Source organism: Cydia splendana, chromosome 20, assembly GCF_910591565.1.
Source record: "Cydia splendana chromosome 20, ilCydSple1.2, whole genome shotgun sequence".
Lineage (NCBI taxonomy): Eukaryota > Metazoa > Arthropoda > Insecta > Lepidoptera > Tortricidae > Cydia > Cydia splendana.
This window is the reverse complement of record NC_085979.1, coordinates 14,694,772-14,710,418: the sequence shown is the minus strand read 5'-3', so window position 1 is coordinate 14,710,418 and position 15,647 is coordinate 14,694,772. Positions and strand designations below refer to the sequence as shown.

At 37.9% G+C, this 15,647-nt stretch overlaps 1 protein-coding gene across 1 annotated transcript in view; it reads right to left on the bottom strand.

The window, feature by feature from the left end:
- LOC134800522 (uncharacterized) overlaps positions 1-15,647 on the bottom strand; it is a 111,031-nt gene that overhangs the window by 53,904 nt on the left and 41,480 nt on the right. The window contains exon 2 of the mRNA XM_063772992.1: positions 2,823-3,421. Within this exon, the coding sequence (XP_063629062.1) occupies positions 2,823-3,390 (568 nt within the window). The 5' untranslated portion in view covers positions 3,391-3,421. The remainder of the gene's footprint in view (positions 1-2,822; positions 3,422-15,647) is intronic.

Here is a 15,647-nt window from a genome sequence, read left to right as displayed (position 1 = left end):
TCATACTCACCAACATTTGTTCAGCGACTTTTAAAAATAACTTGTGGTTTGATTTTTAATACACTTTAAAGTTTATTCTAAGACGCAATGTATTGCTAATTTTGTTATGTTTAAGGCGTGACAAGCAACGTCAATCACAATGATATGGCGTGGCGATGGCGTCCATTGAAGATAATATTTATTTTGTATGAAAAATAGAGAGTCTAATAACTTCATAATTTTTAAAAGTTGTTGAACAAATGTGTCACCGTTTGAGGAGTACGTACAATCTATGTTTTAATTATTTGCTCGTGTCACAGGCCACACCCGGTATATGTCATACCAGTCTATTTCACAATTAAGATACCGCATATTTTAAAGACCTTTTCTCAAAAATGGACGGCAAAGTCGACTTTGCCGTTTAAAAAATAGGTTGCGAAGCGCGTAGTTTATGGTCAGTCAAAAATTAAAAAGTTAAAAACATTGCAGTCTCGATTTTGGGACTGCAATGTTGCATACAAATTCCATTATTTGTCGAGTTCCAAACTTTTTAAAAGTTGAAATGGCCATATCAAATGAAGGCACAGGCCCATTAAACAGCCAAACAGATGATTAGTACCGCGACTATTTAGCTGTCTCAAATAGGTTGGCGTATTTTCGGCAGAAAAATACACTTCTATTTTTTTTATTAAAAAATAAAAAGGCGGCAAAGCTAATTTTTTCAATTGTTTCTACTTTTTTCTATGAAAATATATACGTAAGAAAGTTGCTTTTGTAAAATATTTCTATGATATTTATATTTCTTGCACCATTTTTGAGAAAAGCACTATATATGACTCGGCTGGAAGGCTACTTGCTGGCTTCGGATTCAATTAAACGGACTCCCAAGGTCGTCCGTTTAAAACGAATCCTCAGCCTGCAAGTAGCTACTTCCGAGCCTCGACAATAATGTACTATTTAGTTAGGCATCAATATGGCATAAAATGTACATAATTATATGTGCAAGAACATTTAATAATACACTTGAACTGACTCCATCTTCTACAGAAATGGAATGGCGTACATATTCGATAATCGATTGATGGTCGTCATCATGATCAGGCGCCGATGAGAGCTTTATGAAGCCGGTACGCGCTCTTACAGCAATTAGTTACGTAAGAGCACCATTGTCTCACAAAGCGGGCGTTTCCGACGGTCGCCACAGGTATGCGGGGACCAGTATGGACATCGACTAATAAAATAAAATAAAAACGCAAATAAAAGGAAAGTTTTATATTGTGTTATTTAGACTAGCGAACTTAAAGACTGGAGTGTTCTTTGATAAGAAACAAATACAAGTACATATTAATGTTTTATTATTATAATGCAGTTTCGTGCTACAGATGTAACCTAGTGCAAGGCGCCTTTTGATGGTGCACTTTATCCGGCATACATATTGTTCACACTTACTACCCTGAATATATCATCAGATTAATTAATTGCGATATCGTCCCGTACGAGTATTTAAATTGTATCGATATTCACATTGAAATCAGAAATGGTCCGATGGTACTGTACCGTAAAATGGGGTGAGTAGGGTCAAAAGTGGAATTCAAACCTCGATAACATTTTATTTTTAGGTATGAAAACTGAATGGCGTATATAATGAGTGTTCCGGACGTTTGTATTTTAGTTTTTATTTTATTTTGGGTAGTTCCATTTCATAACTTTGACGATAAAGAGGAAAACCCACCTCACCCCGTAGTGCCTCGTATTTGGGGTGAGAGGGGTTTTCATACAAAGGTGATTTTGGAAGATTGTTGGATCGTTTTTTTTTTATTATGCGTATTACTATAGCTCCATTTTAAATTGGAATACATTATTTTTGTAGCAGTAGCCTTAAAATCCCTTCTCACCCCCCTCTCAAACCTTCTCTCCCCATTCATAACCCACCTCTCCCCGCGAAACCTACTCACCCCGTTTTACGGTAATGAGAAATATATACCTATATTAGTTATCACATTCGTTGTCTTGGGGAAGCTGAGTAAAAATTTCAATTTTAAGTGTAAAACTATTAATAAAATATACTCTATCTTACGTTCAGTCACCTGAAATAATATGTCACTCTTCGGAGGCTGCAAAAATATGTGAGCTCGCTCTTATAAATAAGATCGTGTCAGATATTTTTGCGGCATTTGTTGTGTAACATATTATTGCAGGTGACTGTACAGTGCCTAAATTCGTAGTTTTTGTTCCGATACTGCACCTTAGGTTTACTGTGACTATGTAGTGCTGCCATTGTTACTGCGAACTTAGATGTGCGTCGTTCCGCAACATAATTACTTCAATTGACACTAGATTTCGTTGTAATTTCTTCATTACAACTTAATTAAAAGTATCATTATACTAAGGTATTGTTGTTAGTTTAATTATTTAGACATTCACAAGACAATTCATACTGGGTGTTTGTTAATAATCCACAATGTAGGTTTGCACAAGTATGAAATACCTTTAGAAACTAGAGCTGTTAACAAAAAACTATTCACTCTCATCAAGTCTCGATTAAAATGAAGCAATATCTGCGTAGACCAGGGGTCTCTAAACCCCGGCCAGCGGGCCAAATCCGGCCCGCGATGCGTTCCAATCCGGCCCGCAGACCCCCAGGGGTTCAGCATTCATTGAGAGTGGAACTGTACCTAACAGCAGCAATCAGCAGACACCCTCCTTCGGCGCAAAAACCGACGGTGGCCCGCGCGAAAATTTCTGAGGGCAATATGGCCCTCACCTAAAAAAGTTTGGAGACCCCTGGCGTAGACAGGGACTTTGGATATCTTCCGAGCATAGGATCTTAAAGTACAACTCACCATCATAGGAATCGGGTATGTAGAGCGGCTTGCCCACCAGCTTGCCCTTCTTGCCGGCCAGCGGCACGGCCTCCACGCGCCGGTGCGCCTCCAGCACGCGGTACAGCAGCACCGGTCGCTCCTCGCCCTCGAACCGCACCACCCGCGGCAGCGAGAACTTGTCCACAAACTCCTTCAACGTCATCACTTCACTGCAGTCCTCTTCGGGCTCCACCGACCCGTTCCTCCTGCCGAGGAGGAAGTTGTCGGCCCATTCTGGCGCCGGCCTCCTCTCCAAGTAATCCGGTCGCCTCTCGCTGCTTCTCGGCTTGTATCTTGGCGGTCGGTCTCGTCTCACCAGCGCCTCGTTCGCTTCGGCCAGCCATCTCGTGACCAGCCTCTCTCGCTCGACGTCGAGGTAGCGAGGTTTGGAGGCGTCGCAGGCGAAGCGGGCGGCGTCGAAGCAGTATTGCGGGGGAGGGGGCCGGATGCGAGGGGGGAAGAAGCGCGGTGGGACGTAGGGGGGGTGCGGGGCGTAGGCGGGGGGTGTCCGCGGCGCGGAGCCTTCCACTGACGCCGTCCGGAACATGCTCTCAGGCCATTGATGCGATGCGCTTCTCCTGCAACAACAATGAGACAGAATTTGTCAAATTCGTTGGTACTTATTTTATTGCGTCTTAAATTCTATACGAAAGAAGCTTAAACTAAACCGAATCCTCCGATTTCTGCTGGCTGCTGGGATTATGGTTATTTTTATACTGGTCATATTTTTTATTGTGATCGCTGACAGGATGTCAAATCGATAAAAACTTCTTGACTGACAAGGTCGAAGGGATAGAGGATACGTTTTTTTGCGATTTGGACATGTTCTGATGGCAGCATTTTTTATTTAGCCTACCAAAAGGCAAGGTCTTGGCTTACCGCCTTCAGCTCAATGTCTCTATCCATGTATACAAGTGCCATGGAACCTTTTACTCTAAGATTAAATAGACATATTGGAATTGACCGACTCCAAAAATAAAGTTTTATTAGAAAAAAAGCCGTAGTCGGATCAAAGTTTTAAAAACTATTTACTTTTATCCATTACTATATCAATATCATAACCAATTACTATAGATAATGCATTAATCACATGTATACTTCTATTGTACAATTCTCACCATTATCTCGTAACTAGTTTTTCCTGCAAATTCATCCGCGTAACCAGAATTCTTTAACCCACGGGAACTTCATGCTTTGGTAGGAATTTCAAAATTGTATTATACCTTTTGTGCATTTGGTATTTCCAGTTTCATTAAACTTAACCTAAACTTTAGCTAAAGCTGTTGCTATTTCAGCTACTGCTCCGGAATCCAAAGTCCTCTTTTCAATTTCGCCCTCCTCCTCGCACTATACATGATATATACTCGTAATGTTGCAAATATACTACAGGACATAAATATTCGAGTATAAAGGCAGTACACATAGATTTAAGTACAAGTTTACATTCATGTTAGTAACGCAGAGGCTCTTATGCCACGATAGCTAGATGTTCGCACGATGATATGAGGTGGCGACATGTGGTGGCACACGTTATGTAGTAGTCTACAACTGGAGACAAATGTAAGTACTTAGAATCAGACCTCCCGCATTGTGTATGCGCGGTGGCATTACTGTCCAAGGTAACAAGTAGGTACTAGTAGGTTCTGAGTGAGTTCCCTACATGAATAGACATCTTGTTACAGTTCCTCAAACATCTAATTAGGCGCCATTCATTTATTACCTAGGTACGTAAGACGATTTAGGGGGGAAGGGGGCTCAGACATATCTTATTTTTTCTTACAAGGGGGAGGGAGGGGGTTTTCATAGTTCTTACGTAAGATCACAAAGATGCGATTTTTTCACAAACATGGTAAAAACTGGCAATAATCGTCTTACGTAATATATGAATAGCGCCTTACAAAATTAAAATTAACCTGCTGTGCTTATTAGCGCCACTTGCACCATCCCACTAACCCGGGGTTAACCTGTTAAACCTGGAGTTACCATGGTTACTAGTAGAATTTGACACTGGGTTAACGGTTTAGCCGCTTAACCCCGGGTTAGTGGGATGGTGCAAGTGGCGCTTAGGGAATTAGACCGGGAAACTATACTGGGTCAAGCAGATCTTGTCAGTAGAAAAGGCGGTAATTTGAAAAATGTAGGCGCGAAGGGATCTCGTCCCATAGAAAATTTGAATTTCGCGCCTTTTTCTACTGACAAGATTTGCTTGACCATCTATAAGTACTTATTTCATTCTAATTAGGTTAAATTGGTATGTCTAGCCACCGAAAAACCCACAGATACACAAGTATGAGAATTTTTGACGTTTCATAGATTTTTTAATATTTTTTTATAACGAGAGTTAAGTTTGTAGGTACTTAAATAAAACACTTGTTACACTCAAACATAAATAATATCTACAAAAACAACGCATAAAACAAGATTTATTGTCATCTTTGCATTCAAAGTAAGTCAAGGTGTCTATACCGACAAACTAGTACCTACACCAGTTATTACGTATTGTTATATCACGCAAGTGGTCGATCTATTAAATTTTATTACAAGCAAAAAACTTGCTATAAGAATCGCAGCAAAAACTCTGAACGCGTAGAAATTACATTTGCCTTTAAAGAAGGTGGGTTCTGTGGATGGTTTTGTAATCCACTCAAATTTTCACTAAAACTAGGATTTAGTAACTAAATACTGAAATGGGATACATTTTAAATTCAAGAAAATATGCTACTTTTCCCAACATTTGCAGTTTTAAGTGAGGGTAAAAAGTCGCTGTAATCAAACGATAAAGAAAATCACTAGCATGGTCACTCTCTCTCTCTTCTCTAAAATATTGCAATTTGATTTTCAACAAGTGATAAACACGCCAAATTGACAAGATTACATTATCTGGAATGGATTATTTAAAAGTTTATTTCTGTAATTTAGTCATCGTTCTAACACGTAAACTTTTAAGCGTCTTATACACTTATTAACCTAGTTCTCTAAAAACCATGTACACTTTGATCCACGGTCAGTATTTATCCTCAGCTTGGACCCTAAAATATCGAACACGCAGCTGATTTAAATGAGGTTCACTCGAACAGGTGTGAGTCATGTCGTTTATGTAAATAGTCCATGTACGTGACTAGTGTTGTGATCGGGTACCTATCGATAATGATTTGGCGATGACTATGAGCTCAGATTTGTTAAGGAACCATAGAGCGTTGGTCTAAATAAACTTGTTGCTGAGCGAAGGAAGGAAGACTTAATTGCATTGTTTATTTACTGATATTTTACAAGGGACTACAATAATGATAATTTAGAAAACTATATCGGAAAAGCAGAATATAAGCTCAAGTTTCTTAAAAAGAGAGAGGGGACTTTTTAGTCTGTGTGGAAAAGAGAGGACAAGAGGTAGTTTTTTTGTCTGTAGCCCTATAAAAGCTTGATTTGTACGCTCAACTTAGTTAACAATTAAATTGCTTGATTGCTTTTTTGCAGTTTTTTGATTCGTTACGTATGTTGGTTCTACATAGTAATTACACAAACAGTTCTATTATGTTGTAGGTATGCTACATTTATTCTTATAAAACAGTTGTAGGTATGCTACATTTATTCTTATAAAATTATAACTAAAGACGAAGACTCTTTCTTCATATTATATATTTGTGTAATATGTACCATTAAGCTTTAATCTAGCGCTCCTATTGTAAAGACAAACTACTACCTACTGATATTCATAAGAATGGACTGGCTCTTATCGTCTCGTCCATGCATACCATAACAACAAAAGCTTTATCTTGCACGTGCAAGGTCCTTTTATGAGCAAGCTTGACTATTTTAATGTATTAGATTTCCTGTTCTATATTATGAATAGTTTTTGGTAGACGGGTTCATGACCTATTTTGTGATTCAAATGAGTTTTTTCCATCAAATTATGCAGCCGTCTTAAAATGGAGTAGTGGAGCGTCATAATCGTCAGTCTTATTTTGAATGGCGTCACCCGCATTTCGTCTATTGAAATCTATTCAATTATCGAGTTGAGAAGATTATATAAATACAAAGAGCCTTTGTACTATCATACTATTTAGCATACCAGTAGAATTAACATCATCTTGTCGTTTATTTAAGGGCTCTATATCTGTATAGGGAGCCGACAATTGATCTCACAAACTGTAAGTTTTATTTTTATCGATACCTAAAAGAACACTATACTTAAGTATTTAGTTGTCAAACGAAGGTATCGTGCAGTCATTAAATTGTTTCAGATTGTTTCTTTTTGTATTTATTTTAAATCGTGATTACTTAAAAATAAGTGATTTCCTGTTGTTGATATATAAATTCTAGGTTCACTAGTTATATGTCATTCAACTAGAATACTCCTACCTCGTTAAACAAGTGGGGTACCTACGTGTATACTGTATGTACGTGTCCGACGGTGTACTTACGATCGACAGGTTTAATTCTGATTAAGGCGCTCATTTGATACAATCTCAGACAAAGGCGCGTTAAGGTGCCCACGTGGGCGGAATGGTTCCAAATTGTCCAGCGAAGGACAGGTATTTCTTCCTGTCCTGCAAGTATTGCACTCAAATTACTAATTCATGTCCGAGACATGTTTCTGTTCGAATGAGATGACAAAGAATTTGGACATAAAATGTTATCTGTTGAGGAAATAAACTAAGTAGGTAGTTGTATAATAAATTGCACTGTATTGGAATACCAATATCAGATGAAAAATTTGGGCTAGGGCCGCTGGATTGAAACATTTTCTCATGATACAAGCCCAACTATATGAAGTTTTAAGTTCTCTCTGACATATTTTTGGATTTGAATTATAAATAGTATACTTATAAGTAGTAAACACAGTAAGTTATAGTAGATGTTACGTCGAGGCATACATTTAATATTTAACTAAAAAAAACTCAACAAAATAATCATAAGTTCATAGTCTACTGATTCCTAAAAACTTGTCCTTTTAAAGTATGCAATTCCCTCCCTTCTTAGTCAGTCTCACGGCACCATATTCGGCTCAATTCGCAACATCAACACAATATATGGTTTTCGTAAGTTCGTTTACATGTTCGTCATTATATCCTAAACCGTATACGACGTGGGCAGAGACAGCGTGTCTGACAAGTATTGTCTTCAACTTGCCTTGTACAGTGGCCTGCAATAATGTTACACAACCAAAGCCGCAAAAATATCTGACACGATCTTATTTGTCGAGCCATAAGAGCGTGTCACATATTTTTGCGGCCTTCGAAGAGTAATATATTATTGAAGGTGGCTGTACAGTATCGTAGGCATTCCCTAATTGTTTCATCATTGATTTGACATTTAAGTGTAAATAAAAACTGTAGTATGATTCATTAGATACTACCATGTGTGTGTCCGGTGCAATAGGTTTACGCTCTAAGACGGTATTTCCCGTCTAACTTCAAAGGCAACGACAGGATACGTAACGAGCATATACATCAAAGCGAAAGTTACCGATATATTTCTAAGTATTTAGGTTATAGTGGTTCCTTAGTTTCTGATAATTTCGTAATTCGAGTAGCCCTCCTGGTCATGTGTATCATAACTGCAACCAAGGGTGGCCCATTGGAGCTGACGAGTTTTGAAGACCGCGATTGAATAGGCGTAGCGTAGGATGCCTTGCAACCTGCTGAACTGATGTGATAACAGTAGTACCTATTGCTACGCTTCAGGGATAAACCCTAGGTTCTAAAAATATTTCTCTGAATTGAGGAGTAAGTTTAGTAGTCCTTGGTACGGAACAGGACCGTGGATAAATCCATACTTCCATACTAATATTATAAATGCGAAAGTTTGTCTGTCTGTTACCTCTTCACGTTTAAACCGCTGAACTGATTTGGCCAAAATGTTGGTATGGAAATAGTTTGGGCCCCAAGAAAGGGCATAGAGTAGGTATTGTCAATCATCATCATCATTCCACGCAGACGAAGTCGCGGGCAAACGCTACTAGTATAATATAAAGAAGAATTTTCCCTCGTAAGCCTGGTTCGCAGATTTTCTCCACTAAAAAAGTTTACTACCCATTCTCATATGTATGCAACTACTATCCCATCTAGGTATTTAATAAGCGTCTTCTACATACTGGTGAAATGTTTTTTTGCAACACATTCATGCATCGTGACCGTTAATTCAAATCAGCGGCAATCATCTCTGCCCTACCATAACATTCTCACCTTCGATACCCTAACCTACTATTAGTAACAATTTAACACAAACATGTAACACTTAAACTACGCAACCTTTAGATCATATCAATAGCGTGTAAAAACTTAAAAATCCAAGGACTTTCATACAATTACAAACATTGCGTGTGGGAACTGGCCATTCGGTATAATTGTTTATTGTTTCGCTACTGTTTAAACAATCGCGTTACATTGCGAAGTAGGAAGTGTGACCCTAAAAGACGTCTGAGAATTTGGTTGATAAGTTCATTTTCGGTTTGGCGTGACCCTGGTCAGGCCCTTGCAACGGATGCTTTTGATTGGCTGAGAGTGACAGGCGCGTGAGGCAACGCTAATTTGAATCGGGTTATTCAAATAAACATTCATTAACATTGTCTACGATCTTGTCGATCATTTATTTTATCATGTTATTGTGCATTGTATTTATATGTGTTATTTTGTCTTGTTAATTGGTAGCTTTTATTGTACCAACTTTTACAAATACGGGGTCATCCATTAATTACATCACACGTTTAGGGGGGGGGGGGGGGGGGGGTCAAGAAAATGTGACATGTTGTGACAAGGGGGAGAGGGGAGTCACAAACTTTGTGACGTCACTTTAACTTCATCAGTAACCAAAATCTAGACACGCGGCAGCGTGTCAAGCCAAGTTCAAGCAAAGGAACTGGCTAGCCAGCGCCGAGTGTATCTTTACACGAACCACTTGGTGCCACTTTTGACCCTTCTATAACTCAAAACATATTTAACGTAAACACATAAAACTACGTGTGTTTAATTATATCCATAAGGACATCTAGAAGCCTAAATTTCATGAAGCTAGCTCAAACGGTTATAAAGATATGAAGGTCAAAAAGTCGTAAATTTTGGGACTTACTGACTGACTTATAGTACCTAAACCTAACCTACTTCCAGATGACCTAGAAGGATGAAATTTGGAATCCAGCTTGGTTATTGTGTGTAAGCGTAGGAAAAAATCTAAAAATAAAAAAGAGTTAAAAAATAGGGGGGGTCCCCATACAAAAAAACCATTTTTTATTGTGACTGACATATAAGTACCTAAACCTAACCTACTTCCAGATGACCTAGAAGGATGAAATTTGGAATCCAGCTCGGTTATTGTGTGTAAGCGTAGGAAAAAATCTAAAAATAAAAAAAAGTTAATAAATAGGGGGGGTCCCCATACAAAAAAAAACATTTTTTATTGTGACTGACATATAAGTACCTAAACCTAACCTACTTCCAGATGACCTAGAAGGATGAAATTTGGAATCCAGGTCGGTTATTGTGTGTAAGCGTAGGAAAAAATCTAAAAATAAAAAAAAGTTAATAAATAGGGGGGGTCCCCATACAATTTTTTTATTTATTGTGACTGACATATAGTACCTAAACCTAACCTACTTCCAGATGACCTAGAAGGATGAAATTTGGAATCCAGCTCGGTAATTGTGTGTAAGCGTAGGAAAAAATCTAAAAATAAAAAAAGGTAAAAAATAGGGGGGGTTCCCATACAAAAAAATATTTTTTAATTGTAGCGTTGGAACCGTTACAAGCAGATATTTGAAACTATCCCAATATATGTATTATTATATTTGCTATATAAAAGAAATATAAAAATAAAGTTAAGTCAAAAAATAAGTGGTGTCCCCATACAAAAAACTTGTAATACGCGCTAAACGACCGGCCAACGGTTGGCGGCGCGCGGCACCACATAATTAATACAAAGAACAGAAGTGAAAAAACATGCGGCGGAAACACAAGAAAAAACATTAAATCTCAATACCTGCCTTGTTTTCTTTACAAAAAGTATTGATATCCCATCAAAAACATAAATGTAAAAAAGGAGAGCCAAGTTCAATACAAAAATTATGCTTGGCTGTGGGGTTCGCCGCAAAAAGAATGGAGATCTAAATGAGTGCCAAGTTCTATGCAAAATCCAAATATGTATTTATAAGAACAAAATAACATTATAAACAAGTATTAAACTCTATTTCTTTGCTTTATTGGATACCTATAACAATTGCTGTTATTTAAAAAAAATGTGAGATCTTAAAGTAGGTTAGATTTGGCTTGGCTAGTTTTTATCAGAATTACAATATATATATATATATATATATATATATATATATATATATATATATATATATATATATATATATGTTGAATAACTTTATAAAATGACTGATGTAATGAAAACTGGCCAAGTCAAATCTAACCTGCTTTAAGATCTCACATTTTTTTTAAATAACAGCAATTGTTATAGGTATCCAATAAAGCAAAGAAATAGAGTTTAATACTTGTTTATAATGTTATTTTGTTCTTATAAATACATATTTGGATTTTGCATAGAACTTGGCACTCATTTAGATCTCCATTCTTTTTGCGGCGAACCCCACAGCCAAGCATAATTTTTGTATTGAACTTGGCTCTCCTTTTTTACATTTATGTTTTTGATGGGATTTTATTTACTGTACAGTTCAAAAACAAGTTTTTGGAACGATAATCGTTTTTATTAGTTTAATTTTTTTTCATAATCAGTTTTGGGTTATAAATTTACTAATATTTTGACAAAAAATTAATAATACTTAATTCAATTTGCCGATTTCGTTGAAAAAATGTGACGTCACACCAGGGGGGGGGGGGAGGGGTTTGCCAAATGTGACCAAGTGTGACAAGGAGGGGGGGAGGGGTCAAAAAACCTTGAAATTCGTGTGACGTAATTAATGGATGACCCCTACAGTACAGGTATTTAAATGCAAAAAGATCGAAATACGATTTATTTAACATAATTATATCATTACCATATCACAAACATAGTAATTCAACTGAGTGTCTATTATACATAAGTATGTTTTATGCATATTAAGTATATAATTCCTTATTTATTAACTAACTACTGTGCCATTAGGTGCCATTGATATCGGTATCTGTATCGGTATCGCCGATTATTTACTTCAACAATCGGAATCGGTATCGTATCGGCAAAATCATGTATCGTTACATCCCCAAATTCAACAAACAAAGATATTACTCCTTTTGGATAGCATATAATTCACGCTACAAGTCTCATCTGAATGAACGTCCTCAAATTATTTAAATCCCTTGGGCACCAAAGTGGTCTTTTGGGCATGTCACGTCGACATCGTGTGAGTTGTTGGCTCAAGTCGTCGGAATGGGCCCGCCGACCTCAGCCCTGTGTGTAGTGCAATCAACAAGCGATTGGTGATTACTGATTTGTTTTGTTTCACATATGCTGACCATGTTGTTGTTGTAGTTTAAGTTAATATGGTTTCAGTAGACATTCTTATTTTACCATCGGTCGCCATCGGATATATCGGAGCGGCCATGGTGTCCACAAATATCTGAACACGCCTCTATTGTGTGTTTAGATATTATTGAGCACATCGGCCGCTCCTAATATATCTGATGGCGGCTGTACGTGTAGTAACTGCCATATAAATGTTTATTTAATTATTATTTATGCACTCCAACGAGGCTCTATTAAGTGACAAATACGACCGAGCGATACGTGACGATAAGAAAATCAGTTGTCCTTGTAAAATATTACAACTGGTAGCGAAGACCAGTTAAATAAATACCTATCGCTGATCATCAAATGACTCCTAATTAGCAATGTAAAAAAGTTGCAGAACATCCTCAAAAATTCAGTACCATTCTCGGGAATTTCCGGAAACTTACACGAGAATTTAAATTAAATTTCCAATGAGAACATTCCCTATGAGAATTATCAAAAAATGTACTATTAGTATTACTTTAATAAACTCATAAATAAGACAGTCAGTTAAAATAATTGATAACGGCGGTGTCCAGCGACTTCCTGAATAATTTTTATGGTTCGTAAAATTTAAGTTCTGAGAACATTCCCTATGGAAAATTTCGCAACTTTGGAAACTTCTCCTTGGTGCATTGCTACTCCTAACTCCTAATGCAACTGAACAGGTTGCACTCCCAACGGATGTGTACATTAAATTTTAGTCGCGATTGGGCCGGGATGCCTAAAAATTCTGTAACATAGTCACAGAAAATCTACACAAATGGCTCCTATGTAGACGTGTGCGCCGCGCCGGCGCGCCGCCGCCGCCGGGCTTTTTTGCCACGCCGCCGCCGCCGATAAATGATCGGCGTGAAATCGGCGTGACCTTAAGTGTTGTTAATCAGCTATCTTCACTTGATATTTGGATTACAATAGGATTTTTGCATTATTTATGTTACAGTTGTCAAATATATGTTACTGTAAAAGCCCGAAGTACAGCAAAACCTAGGTTTTACCGGTAAATCCTAGTTTTTACCGATGCCGATCGGTAAAAGTCCGAAATGTTAAATCTTACTAGTTTACCTCGGACTTTTACCAACACCGATATGGTAAATCCTAGGTCTTGCCACGGCGACCGGTAAAGTTTGAGGATTTACCGGTAAAACCTAGGTTTTGCCGTACTTCGGGCTTTTACAGTAACATATATATCAATTATTTATTAAATGAAACAGAATAGCCAGTTGCACAAACTATTTGACACACCAATTTAAGTAATCCTTAGTGTTCAGGGTCAAGAAAGTTGACGTCATTATATGAAGTAGGATTTTTTCCTATAAATTTTGTATTCATATTCAACTATTAAATAATTATAATTTTTACGCCTTCACCTCACATACGAAGTGAGAATGCTATTACATGAAAATACTTACATTGCAATTAACTAGGCATAGAAAACACAGGCCTCATGTACCATGGAACCTCAATGAGCAACAGAAAAGGAAAACTAACTAGCTAATGTTGCGTTGCGATCATCAATATCATCATCCTTGCTTGTACTATTGTCGACTAGCTTACGGAAATAACAACAAGAAATGCATTGAAATGGCGGCTCTTCTGAAGAAAATTGAATTTGAAAGTTCTAGAGTGGTCTTAAGATCAACCATTCCAAGACCAAAGTAATGGTTGTAGAAAGTTTGTATATCTTGGTGGTACGAGTTCTCGTCTTTCCTATATTCCATTATGGTGCCGAGACGCTGAGCCTCAAAAAGGGTGACGTGCAAAGGTTGGCGCTTTAGAGATGTTGTGTTGGCGAAGACTGCTGCTGTGCTGCTTATACCTAGGACAGCTAGAAGAACAAACCCCTTAACTGGGGTTTCCACAACATCTTTCTTCGGAAATAAGTATCATGCGGTTTCCAACGCATGATGTGGCGAAACATAATATGAATTTAGGCCCAATGAATGGCAAACGTGCTCAGAGTGGAACATGTGTGAGATGGTCGATGGCTGGCGGCAGTGCAACGGTTTCTGACAGCACGAAATTGAGACAAATTACATGTCGTCGTAATCGTCAGCAATAAGAAAACGATAAAGAAGATACTTCTCACTGAGCCTGGTGCTCGTACGACAAGAAAACCATAACCCTTTCAAGGATATTTGAAGATAAGCCATGTACAGCATGACAAAACGGAGTTACACAGAGATACTGATCTGATCGACAGTCATTGGGACCAGGTAACCCCTTAATACAAGCCAGTTACTAGGAAAATCAAGTTATTATACCTATCCTATTTATATTCATTTACAAACCCTATTTTACTCAAAACCTATTCAAAACTATACGTAGATTACGTAGTTCACTTACTAGAAACCTGGATTAATCAAAATTTTCAAGATAAACGACAGATTAATGATTTTTCTTTAAAAACCTGAAAGTCAAGGTCACGCCGATTTCACGCCGAAAACACGCCGCCGCCGCCGATTTTTCGGCAAACGCCGCCGCCGATCGTTTTTTAATCGGCGCACACGTCTACTCCTATGTCCCTTGTGTTGTGTCTACTAATTGCTCCCGCTACCGCCTGCGACTCGCGCCCGCTCACCCGTCGTCCTTAGCCTCCCTATTCGGGCGCGATGACACCTGATCGTATACATGTAAGGCACATTTCACATTAACCGCTGCAGCGCGCATACAAATAAGTTGTAATTTGTCACGTCTCTTTGGTTCGGGTCGTTTTGTTCCGGCGTGGGCGGTTTGTTCAGTTAATGTACTGATAATTTAATTAATTAGGTAGTACACGGTAATGTTTTAATGCTATTCAAAAGACCAATGCCAGCTTCAAGCTTAACATTGTAACAGTGCTTTACAAGCAATTATTATTGAATGCATACAGAATTTCAATAGATATCACAGTTATAACTTGACATAACTGCCCTAAAAACTGCCCAGTACGGTTACCATCAGTTTGTCACTGACATAAACGCCGTCGAGAACGTAATTTACTTTCTATACATCCCGTTTGCACTAATATGCGAGTGCGAGCGAGATGTATAGAAAGTAAATTACGTTCTCGACGGCGTTTATGTCAGTGACAAACTGATGGTAACCGTACTGAATTCCAGTGCAGTATCTTACAGACACTGTTTATGGTGAGCGGCATCCTATTTGGTGTATGTTTCTTTATTTAACTTGATGTTGTGCCTAATGTATGTTTTTACGCCAAATAAATATTTTCTATTTCTATTTCTTAATGAAAATAAGCCTAAGATATACTATGGGCTCTTAATTACTAGAAAAAACGTTGTGCCAAAACTAGATGCAAATAGGTTTAGGTGGGCACCA